Consider the following 12,395-nt stretch of genomic DNA (forward strand, 5'->3'; position numbering starts at 1 on the left):
CCTTAATTCCGAATAAACATGCTAATTCTCCCTGAGGTATAACTCCACTGAAACCTCAGTTGATTTCCCCCCATATCTTAGTCTGCATATAAATGTGCATAGAGAAGGAGAAAACCGGCCAGCAAACTTGGGTCATCCTATTGTAAACGGTCTTATCACTAGCAGATTATGCTGACATGATCTTTAAACCTTGTTGGGACAGTCATACAGAACAACTTGGCACAACCTTTGTCCACTCCTTTAAGGTGAAACACAAAGCCCTGGATTTTATCAAGTGACTCAGAGTAACTTAACATTTGCTCAGTTTGTAAGTGAAAACTGTGGAGAGCAAAGTGAAAGAGAAGCACATTAGCGAGAATGGTAGGCCATCTAAAACGCAAGCTAGAAAATGGAACTACAGCTGCTTATTCCTTCAAATGTCAGAGAAAGGTGAGTGATTCTTTATTTTTCTCTGCTAAATATAACATAATCATAAATGTCATTATAAAACTAGATAATTATCCTTAAACAAGATTCTATTGATTTATGTAAGCACTTACAAACCACATTCTTTGCAAACGAAATGGCACCCAACACAGCACTGTAAAGATGTCTCCATGTGCATATTTATTTATATCTATTACAAGAAACATAAAGCTAGATTCTTAAGGCAAGATGACTGATTTCCACCCCACTTCTCAAAAGGATGTAAGGAATATCTGAAGGCATGGTATCATGCAAGGCGCCAAAACAGATAAATAGTGAGAGACAATAATGTAAATCATTAGTTGAATGTATATGTAACTTAGGGCGCAATCCTACGGCCACTAGTCAGCGGCTAGAAGGCCATAGGATAGGTCAGTTCCCGGGAACCGACCTCCACCTCCTCCTGCGCTGCCTCATAGGCAATGCAGATTGGCCCCATGCTCTGCGCTCGTAAGAGGAGCGTGGAGCAGCAAAAATGGGGAGTTCTGTGGGGCGGGGCGGGGCGGGGAAGGCAGAAGTGCCTTTCCGACACTTCCAATGCATTGTCCACACAATGCAGTGTCCACACACCGCCCGCTCCGACTTCCCGTGGCTTCCCGAAATCGGCTGTCTAACTGCAAATGCAGGACAGTTGAAGCACAGAGGGGACAATCCCCTCCGTGTTCCTCCTTCCCTGTATTGGATAGGCAGTTGCCTCCGAGTTCGGAGGTGGCCGCCTGATAGGACTGCACCCTTAGAAAACTTACTTTAACATCACTAAGATATAAAGAACCTGCTCCTCTTTACAAAAAGTGTTCTTCTTTTATATTGGTAGCACTGGCCATCTGTGGCATAAGGATAGCAGAGGATAGTGTCTATTAACCAACTTATCCCAACAGTCCAGGGTGGGACTATATACTTTGCTTATGTTATCGTCACAATGTATTTGGTAGCCAGGCTCAGAGAAGCAGTGATTTATAAAAGGAAAGAACTTTACTAGAAGAAATTTCAGTGTACATGGTTCTCCCCCTGTGCATTTTATAAATACAACAACCCTGTGAGGTAGGGTAGACTGAGTTATAACAACTGGCCCAAGGTCACACAGTGGGCTTTGTAGCTGAGTGGAAATTTGAACTTGAGCCTCCATGATCCTACTTCAGCACACTTGAGCCTTCCTGATCCTAACAAATACACCACACTGACTCTCACCACGTTTCTTACATTTGTATAGTGCCTTAGAATGTTCAAAGTACTTCAGATCTGTTGTTATCTCAGTAATCCTCAAAGCTACTTCTGAAAGTAGGTCAGTAATAGTTGCTACCAGGATTTCTCCCTATGTCATTGCAAAGGTGTGGCATGAACACCATAGCTCACAGGTGGGCAACCTCTGGGAGTCAGGGGCTGCGCTGACCCTCCTGAACCCAACAGGAGCTGCACCACACCATTGCCAAATTTGCTATGGTGTCAAAGGCAAAAATTGTGTCAATTTAGCAAGGAAGCAAGGCTCGCTTGTTTTTGAGTGGAAATGTACTCAGTTACGGCTGTCTAGTCAGGGGAGGACGGAGCAGGGAAGGAGGCTGCTTGTCAGAATTGATTCTGAGAATTAGCAGCTCAGATTCAGAAGAGGAGCAGCCAGAAGTGGAGGAGGTTTTTTCACAGGCCAGTTCAGATATGGATAGGCGTGCGTCTCAGATTACCAGCTCCCAGATGGCCGGGCATGAAACCTCATCCCGCTCTGTGAGAAACAGCGAGCAGGAGGAGGAGGAGCTTGAGGTCTGTGACCTAACAGACGCCAGGATGAGACGCAGAGCTAAGAGGGAAACATCAGGGGCGGAGCTTAGACGTTCGAACCAGTTAGCAGTGCGTGATAGGCTACTCAGGGGAGCAGCAGGAAAGGGGCAGAACCTCCCGTTCTAAGTTAGCCTAGTCAGACAGCTAGCTGCCTTTTCAAACTGCAAGCAACTCTCATTTATTCCCATTTGAATCCCCTGGGGGCATTCCTTTGTAGCCAGGGAGTCTTCGAGTATTTGCATCTGTAATGAACCTGAGAATAATGAATTGAAGGCGTGAGACTGAAGCCTCTCTTTTTGTGTGGTGTGAGTGCTGGAGGAAAGAGGGGGGGCAAGGGAACCCTGACACTGCTGTATGACACATAGGATGTGTCGTATAGGGATTTCTGCCCTCTCCACCCCAGAACGCCCCCAGCCACGCCCCTCTTTGGCCACTCTGCACTCCTCTTGTGAGTGCGGAGGACGGGGCTGTTCCGCGCTGCATCCGAGGCAGCACAGAAATGGGGGGAGGTCAGTTCTCCGGGAACCGACCTCAGAGCGCAGGCTCCAAGGTCAGTTCCCAGAAAACAACATATCCTATGGCCATCTAGCCACTGCTCCCTAATAGGAAAAAAAGATGGAGATAGGCAGATGCAATTTGTGAAATAAGAAATGGGGCGAGCACTAGGGAGATGGCAAGATGTTTCAACAAGGACAACTAAAGTTTCAGTGCACAGGGTGGGCATGCAAGGAGCAGAATGGACAGATTTTGAGCAATATCAGGAGAAGGACAGAGAAGAAAATTCAGAAGAAGAGGAACACAAGAGGCTTCAGTTCTTGGTTGTTCACAATTTCTTCAATATTCATGGAGGGTGCAGGTGCCCTAGCTTCTTCGGGCTTCTAATCGCACATTTAATGTCCTATTGAGGTCTCTTGTCTGCATGAGAACAACGACCACCATGCACATAGTAGACTCTGTACCGCAGAGACTAAGCCTGATTTAGGCGATGATGGCAAACTAAGCCATAATTAGGAATTCCCAAGCACCACGTGGTACAGAATGCAGTTCAAAAATAGAATTCGGAATGGAGGGCAGTGAAACAATGCCTCTCCTAGGTCCCTGACTAACCCAAGAAAAGTAACAAACATGGATAGATGCAAGGGAGGGAAGCTAGCTAGATGTGCCCCGCGCCCCTGGCTCAAGATCCTGCAAGACCTTAGCAAAATGAATGACTTCAGCTCTTTATTTGGCTACCAAGGTGGTAAAATACTGAGCTTAAAGACAACACTTTAACAGTCACACTGCTCACTTTCCATTGCAAGTCCTGAGTGACACACACAGAACCCCTTTAGCCCCAATCTTGTAGTCACATACACAGTGCAGAGATCTTGTGGTAGTGGCCCCAGGCACTTAGCTTTGCTCCCAGTGCAGTTGAGCAGCACCACTGAAATGCCTGAATGCAACAATGCAACAATGCATTGAATGCAACAATGGGTGCTTCATTTGTAGGGCACACAAGCCAACAAAGTTGTGCAACCGAAGAGGAGAGTTCTGGGCCTGGAAATATGGGTTCAGCCCCAGAAGAGGTGGATCACAAGGAATAGGCAGCTTGCCAGGAGAACTGCAGGAGAATCTTGGAGCCACGCAACAAAGGGTCCTTATCTATGAGGTCACACAATCAAAACTCTCAAATAGGCTGAATTTCGGGGCAATTATAGAGCTGAGGCAAAGAGCACAAAGGAAGCAATGATTTTGGTCACACTCAGGATGGAATTGAACAAGAGAATCAGCTTGGTTCTGGGGAATAAATGGACTTTCTTTAAAGTCCTCCTGGCTTCTTGACTGAATTTGGGCCATGCTTCCAACATACAAATAGATCAGGATTCCCAGAACAAAGGGTACAACAAGAGGTAACTGTTAGTAGTGCTTTAACCCGATCTATTTTGAGGTGAGAATACTTTGGTATTGGACAATATGGTCACTAGGGCCAATAAACTGAAGCTGAATCCTAGCAGAACTGAGGCCTTGTGGGTGAGTGGTGCCCAAGTCCAGGAGATAAGCTTACTGCCTGTTCTATATGGGGTTGCACTTCCTCTGAAAGAACAAGATCATAGTCTGAGGGTACTCCTGGATCCATCTCTGTCACTGGAGGTCCAAATGGCCACAGCAGCTCAGAGAGCCTTCTACCAACTTCGGATGGTACATCAACAACAGCCTTTCCTAGACAGGGATAGCTTGGCCACAGTGGTACAGGCACTAATAATCTCAAAACTGGATTACTGCAATATGCTCTATCTGGAGCTGCCCTTAAGGTTGGTCTAGAAGCCACAGCTAGTGCAGAATGCAGCAGCTTGGCTGTTGTCAGGAGTAATTAGTGTTTAAAGCCAGTTTAAGGCAACCTCATGGGTTGCTTGATTAGGATCACAGCTTGAAGGACAGGAAGGCATTAGCATTTATCCAGAGTTCCCATTGTTTTCTTACATGAGGGCAACTGCTAATAATTCAATTACAGTAGAGGACACACAGGTCATGAACTTTAAATATATCAGGTGCTGGTAGCTAGCACAGTCTTCCCCAACCTAGTGCCCTTCAGGTGTGTTGGGCTGCAAGTCTCATAACTCCCTGGAAATTATGGGAGTAGCAGTCCAGCACATGGGGAGAGCACCAGGCTGGGGAAGGCTAAGCTAGCACATTACCATCAGAATCCTTTTGCTCCTGGCTACCATAATAAGTCCCTTGCTCAGGGCAAAAGGCACATTAGGCAAGGTACTAGGTGATGCCAACAAAATATAAAAGTATACGAAGCATAAAAACAATCATGGCGAAACTTCTTAGGGCACAATCCTGTGCATGTTGAGACAGGAAAAGTACTACTGGCTGGGAAATGCTGGGCGTTGTATGACTTTTTTCTGTCTAAACATGTGTAGGCTTGTTCCCCTAGTGACATAGTATTTCCATATTGCAGATGTAGTGGGGCTGGGGTTGTGGCTTTCCTAAGGTTTATTATGAGTTCATGGCAGAGGTAAGAGCTGAACGAGGTATTTCCTAGTTCACAGCTCAGTCTCTTAGCCCTTATGTGTCTATACTCCCTCTTTGCTGACACATAGAAAATGTTCTGTTTATGACATCAGGTATATAATGAAAGTTCTAACTGACTAGGCACTCATGTGCTAGTTGCTATCTTATATGAGATATGTGGCCATGAAATTCCAGGCTTGTCCTTATCAAATACAGAATGAGATGGCCCCTGACACAGAGGGCTTACAATCTAAGTGATTCAAGAAAGGATGGAACCTGAGGACAGGACTTGATAAAGAAATCTAAAGGACAGGGCACAGAGCCTTAATTGTATGTAATGGAACAGAAAATATGGCACTGCAGTGGTTAAGGAAATATTTTGTTGGAAATTATCTAAGCAATGAAGTTGTTCTTTGACTTCAGGATGCTAGTAGTACAGGATCAGCAATGGGTGATGTGGCATTCTTTACCTGTACCATTTATTTTCTATACTTGAAGGACCATACAGTAGTCCAGTTCAGACAATCTACCAGGCTTTATAAACCATAGTTTATGAAGTTGAGAACAAGCATCAGAGCCAAAACTCCTCCCTCTCCCTTACCCTTACCCATGTGCACAAACTTTGGTGCATTATTCCCGGCTTATATTAAGCCACATTTCCTTGTTACATTTGAAGGGAACTCTTTCTTAATGCCAGTTAACAAATGAGGATAATAAGCCCAGATCAGAGAGGAGGGACAAGTAAGGAGCTCTTGGCTCCAATATTGGTTTCCAGCTTCATATGTTATGGTTTATGAAGCCAGGAAAGATCAGCCAAACTGGTTTCTTGTTGAAACATCTCCTCTAAACAAATCAAAGGTCTTCTCTACCCTGGTGCTCCTGGTACATGTCTGTTGTCCTTTTTCTTCCCATTTCCCCTTCTCTGTCGATGTTTGGCAGAAGATATTTGCCCAGGGTAAGTCCAGTTGTTTGCCAGAAGCAGTATCATATGATACATTAATCTAGGTGGAGTTGTTGAGAACCCTGAAATGAGGTTTGGTCAGAAAGTCAAGAGCCTTGTGTGGCACAGAGTGGTAGGCAGCAGTATTGCAGCCGAAACTCTCCCCACGACCTGAGCTCAATCCCAGCGGAAGTCGGGTCTCGGGTAGCCGGCTCAGGTCGACTCAGCCTTCTATCCTTTCGAAGTTGGTCAAATGAGTACCCAGCTTGCTGGGGAAAGGTAGTCACGACTGGGGAAGGCAATGGCAAACCACCCTGCTATAGTCTGCCATGAAAATGCCAGCGAAAGCAGCGTCCCTCTAGGAGTCAGCAATGGCTCAGTGCTTGCACAGGAGGAACCTTTCCTTTCCTTTCCTTAAAGTCAAAGAGAGAAAAAGGCAAGTTTGTGTTTATTGTTAAGCAAGAATGAAGTAACTGAATTGTTCACACACCACATGAAGAAACATGTTTGTATAGTTGAAATAACTATAGGGGACAATGATTACCTGCTTTGCTAGCGTAGAATAGACAACAACATCAGAATAAGCTGTCCTGTCCAGACTTGAGGATCATGGGAAGCAGACTGCAACAGAGGCACTTACTTGATGGTCCAAATTACTTTAGATAAAGCATGGCAAAGCAAGGCAGGGTCATAACAGGCAAGGCAGGGGTTATCTGGACATTCCATAGCAAACTGCAGAAGTGCTGGCTGGAACTTTCTCCCACAGAGAACTATTGTTCCAGCAGATTGCAGAGGCCTTATGAAAACAGGGAGGTTTCTCCATGACAATGGAAGGAGAAGCAAATGAAGGGTTACTCGATTTTTTCAAGGGATCGGCTTTGGTGCGCTTGTGTCCGCACAAGGCTCCACTAGCAAGTGCATCACACCAGTATAAGTCACTTCACAGAAGATACTTCTGGGGGGGGGCGGTCATAGTGAATGTCATCTGACTGGCAGGGGCTGCTCAACGAATAAGAGAGGCTCCCCTCTCCAGGCTCCCCTCCCTTTCTCCTTTGATAAAATCCTGGGAGGTTTCCTCCAGTGTCTTGCCAGATCTCTCTCTCTCTCTCTCTCTCTCTCTCTCTCTCTCTCTCTCTCTCTCTCTCTCTCACACACACACACACACACACACACTTTAAGTACTTCCTTAAACCAACAATCATCACAGAAGCACAGCATTCCCCCTGCCTTGAAGCTGCTGAATTTGTGAACAATCTCCTTCTCTTTCTCTCCCACCACCCCACATTACTTCCTTCCTTAAATAAACAATCATTATAGGAATACAGTGTTCTCGCTGCCCTGCTGCTGTCAATCAAAACTTAGAAGCTTTGACATGAAGGCTCTCTAAATGCATTATTTTGATTCATGGGAATCTCAGTAACTTTGGGAGTGCGCATTTCGGGAACAAGCCCCATTGACCACAATGGGAGTTACTTCTGAGTAGACACACATATGTTTGTGCTGGGAAAGACGGGGAGGAGAAACAAAGGGATGGGAAACCAGCCCCCTTTCTAACCTGATGCTGCGCAGGAACAAAGGTGTGAATTAGTTACTTCCGAAGGGAATAAACCAAACATTGGGGAATTGAAGCGTCAGGAAAGCGCTTTACAGCTTTTAGGGAAGTAGTGCTTTAAAATGTGCTATTTCAATTGAGGGGATCTTTGTAAATGGATGTGCACATCCAGGGGACAAGCCTCATTGACCACAATGGGAGTTACTTCTGAGAAGACATTAATTGGTTTGTGCTGGGAAACACGGGGACAGGAAACACCCCTGGACCGGGGTCATGGTGAAAGGCACACCCCTGGGCAGGGCTAGCATACCTGAGGTAAATGCAGGGGTTGGGGCACACAGTAACTCTACCACTGAGAACCTGACTGAAGGAAAATAATCCGACTTAAAGCAGTCTCGGGAAATCCAGTTTTTCCCTGATAAGCTCCGGGGTGGCTGCTGGATGGCCATAATGTCATGTATCCCTAAAGACCTCCAAACACAGCCAGCTCAAAGAAAATTGTTGGTGGAGACACACCCCTGATTGCTCTGAGCCTGTTGTTGGTACTGCCCCCTCTGAGGAACAGTTTGGGTTCCTAAAGAGCCATTGCCCAATTCTATAACTTTTTACTCTGTGTGTGTGTGTGTGTGTGTGTGTGTGTGTGAGAGAGAGAGAGAGAGAGAGAGAGAGAGAGAGAGAGAGAGAGACAGACAGACAGAGCAGGGGGACTGCATAGGGAGTGCATCTTTTAACTCTGTGGAGTCCTGCAAGGCCACATCCTCTGGCTTAGAGAGCCCTGGAATGGGGGACGACAGCTTCCCAAGTGGCACCTCCTTTCCATCCATGCCTCCCCACAAGCTTGAAGGGGGATTGAGGCCAGAGAATATGACGTAAGCCAGATTTTTTAAAAGTATCAGAAAAGGCCACTTTTAAAAACTTCAGCAGTATCTACCACTAAATTATATTAAGTGCTTTGAATACTCTGAAGTATTATATAATCCTAAATAATTATAAATAATAAACTAGAGACTACATTTATACTGTAGTTGGGGATAAAAATGCATTTTCCCATTACCAAAATATTGCAATCTTAAGTACTAGGGCAATTTGATTTCAAAGTTGCAGAAATGCTTGAGCCCATGCAATAACTGAACTATTGAATGGAAAAGCTTTTTCTGAAAAGTCCTTAAATATGTGACTCACATGTAGCCCGATCCTCTGCATGTTTACCAGGTGTTCCAGGGCGGGGAAAGTGGAGCTGCCCATACGACACATCCAACGTGTCGTACAGCGGCTTCCTCTCCGGGTCAGCCCCTCTGCCACTAGACAGCCAAAAATGGCTGTCTAGCGAAGAATAGCAAGGCAGGAGAGGCGTAGAGGGAATGATCCCCCTGTACCTCTCCTGCCTTGCTTTGGATAGGCTATCACCTCCAAGGTCAGAGGCAGCCACCTATCTAGTTAGGATTACTCCCTAAGTATCTTTTGTACTTTCCTTTTCCAAAGACTTAATTTCATAGATCTTCCTTGCATTACACTTTGTAAAATAATTCAGATCAATACTGTTTATTTAAGATTATCAGCCCTGTAAATCATCAGCCCTGTGAATCTTCGGTTGTATCCAACGGTATCCTTCCGCCAGCAGAATGGACACCTCTGGATGACTGAATTCACCCTCCCCCCCTTAGCCACCCATGTGTGTCCCAGATCTGCTGTGGAGAGTTGTTGGGGTGGCTGAAGCAGATTTCAGGCATGCAGGGGAATGCAAGGAGGAGGGGGGCCTATCTAGATAGGTAGCTGCCTCCAAAATCAGAGGTGACCTCCTATCCAAAGCAGGGCAGGAGAAGCATGGGGGGATCGTTCTGTCTGCACCTCTCCTGCCCTGCTTTTTCTGCTAGACAGCCAATTTCAGCTGTCTAGCCATGGAGGGGGTGGGGAGCAGGAGAGGAGGCTGCTGTACGACGCATTGGATGTGTTGTACACACAGATCCGCTCTCCCTGACCCGGAACGCCCCCAGTCCCACCCCTTTTCAGCCACTCCACGCTCCTCTTCCGAGCACAGAGGACGGGGCTTCGCAGCGCGAATGTGGGGGGAGGTCGGTTCCTGGAAAACAGCATATCCTATGGCCGTCTAGCCACTGTCTGGCGGCCATAGGATCACTTCGTCCCATAATTACATGAATGCTACGAATAAGAGGAGCTGTCCTTTCAGCACCATAACACAGCTGACATTGGGCGGATGTGCACATGAATGCAAATCTGAAACAACAGTTAATTCATCAAAACTATGTATCATTTTAACATGTTGAACTGATCTTTTGAGTGCTCCAACTTGTGACTCACCATGTGCTGGTAAATCTTTGGGAAAGTAAATGTATGAGAACGTTGAGAGTTCAGATTTGGATCTGGATACTGAAGCATTCATAAGATCAGTTTAATGCCAGAATTCAAAGGATCACTGAATCCACTGATGTTGATTTTACCTTGTAAATGCTTTGTTGTGCAATTCAGTCTGATAAAAACAAGGTAGTTACTTACTGATTACAGGTAGTAGTAATCTGTAGTGATCTGCCATGTGCTCATGGCCAGTAGCTGGAATGTGCAAAATCCAATAAAACATTTATATATAGACTAGGTATTTCTGCATACAGGAGTGCAAGTACATATGAGCAACATGCTTGCACCTTTTATTCAGGAGGAATGAAGATGACCATCCATTTCAGTGTTTGCATTTGCGCGTGTGTATCTGTGTATGTGTGCATACATGCATACATACACATGCAGCGATAATTTTTGATACAAAAATGGAATAACAAGGTTTAAAGAGTAATTCAGTCCTTAAAGGGCTAAGTATGGATCATATACATACATACATATAGATATATGAGAGAGAGAGAGAGAGAGAGAGAGAGAGAGAGAGAGGGAGAATACAATATGAAACAATGTTATAATCATTAATAATGATGTTGTGAGGACGATTTGTCTAATGCCTAAATGCATTTGTGTACAAAACTACATAGCTCCAAGTACAGGGGGAAACTGTTCTGATGGCATTCATATCAACCTGCCTCCCAGTATATATCACATAACTCCATTAAAGTGGTACTATGATGACAGTAACCAACCAGAAGGCATCATGCAAATCAGAATACTGTATCCTGTACCAACTGCTCTGTTGCTAGCTGGTTGTTATAGTGATAAACTGAGGCCTTGCCTCTTGGCTTCTCCTTGAAAGAAAAACCTTTAATTTCTCAAGGGAAGGAAAAGAAGAGAAGGGGGAGAAGGGGGGGCAGAATTACATGAGAAAGAAAAACATTATCTGGCGGAGAAGAGAATAGCAGAGAGGGCATCACCGCAAGAAGCATTCACTGGCCATGCCAGTGCTTGCAACTAATGCTGAGTCAGAAACAGGTATCCCAAAATCCCTTTCTAATGAGCTTCCTTCAGAAACCATGGAGGAGATAGAACACACATGCCCTCAGCCTCGATTGGTAAGTAAAAGACAAAGGATACATTTATTTGCCATCCTCAAGCTCTTTGCCTTATTACGATATAATGGAATCAATGATTTATAGTCTGAATAGAAATTTAAGAACAGCCTAATCCATTTTAGCTCTTTGTGTTTATTGTCTATATTGTGAGAACGTGGATTACAAAGCTTTAACTGTGCCTACTGCATTAAGGTAGACAAGAATTGGTGATTAGAGCATGCTTCTGTGGCCAGTCTCTTTCAATAAAAGCCTGTCAAGCTATATAAAAATGGCACTTTTCTCTAGCCTTTGTTAGATTCAGATTTGTAGCAGAACTCTTCATTTACTCCTTCCCTGTTCTTTCCCTTTCTGCTGACTTTTTAAAAATGAAATGACTCAGAAGTAGAATTTCACAATAAAAATAATCAAAACCTGTCTATTAGAGGAGAATTAAAAATATTGTCACAGATCCCGCTGTTTTTGTCCCTCCAGTGATTCAAATAAAACTGTCTATAACATGCATGATATTACTTTCAAGCAGTTGAGTGCATATGGACTGGGGGAGATGCATTAAGAAAATACCTGCATTTCTTCAATAATTAATCTATAGTGCATGTAAAGGAGCCAGCTGCATATAGAGTAAAGAATCCCTTCCTCACTGCATGGCTGCTGTCTTGAATTAGACCAGCTCCCACCTTGACTGTTTTTGTTGCCATGATTTTGCATATGCATTTTGTATTACTCAGAGATTTTCCTCAGCTGTTTAAAAAGTGGAAAGGAAAATAGCAGCTCAGTTTGGTGATGCTCTGAAGTTGTTGTTCCATAAGTTATGTTTGAGCTACCCTAAGAACTACTAGGATGGGTTTGCGTTACAAGGGGTGAAGAACATCCTAGCAGATTATGATTCGAAAGGGCAGTGTAAAGAAACGGCCTCTGGCTTATGTGTATGGGATTTGGAATTGATTTCTAAAAGTAAGGATGCTGCACTAGGCCTACTTAAGTTGAAGTAAATTACATTTATTTCAGTGAGATTTACTTCTGAGTAAATATGGTTAGATTGGGCTGGAGAGCTGACATTCAGTGATGGAAATGGGTGTTTAATTCCACCCTAGGAATCTGGACCACTTCTTAGTGACAGTGTACTCTCTATGACAGGGATAAGGAACATGTGGCCCTCCAGATGTTATTGGACTGTGAATTCCATCAGCCCTAGCCAGCATAGCCC

The 12,395-nt window shown here is 44.7% G+C and overlaps 1 protein-coding gene across 2 annotated transcripts in view; it reads left to right on the plus strand.

Annotated features, from left to right (window-relative positions):
- The first annotated feature begins 344 nt into the window (after window positions 1–344).
- The window catches only part of PCYT1B (phosphate cytidylyltransferase 1B, choline), a 46,960-nt gene continuing 34,909 nt past the window's right edge, over window positions 345–12,395 (plus strand). Inside the window, exon 1 of one of the 2 annotated variants that reach the window (XM_084843994.1) lies at window positions 345–429. In XM_084843994.1, coding sequence (XP_084700120.1) covers window positions 358–429 — 72 coding nt within the window. In that variant the 5' untranslated portion in view covers window positions 345–357. Of the gene's footprint in view, window positions 430–10,845; window positions 11,192–12,395 lie in introns of those variants that run through there. The other variant, XM_084843992.1, reaches the window with a different exon arrangement.

The sequence above is a fragment of the Heloderma suspectum genome, chromosome 3 (genome assembly GCF_057233095.1).
Source record: "Heloderma suspectum isolate Gila_16-S chromosome 3, 16-S_ref, whole genome shotgun sequence".
NCBI lineage: Eukaryota > Metazoa > Chordata > Lepidosauria > Squamata > Helodermatidae > Heloderma > Heloderma suspectum.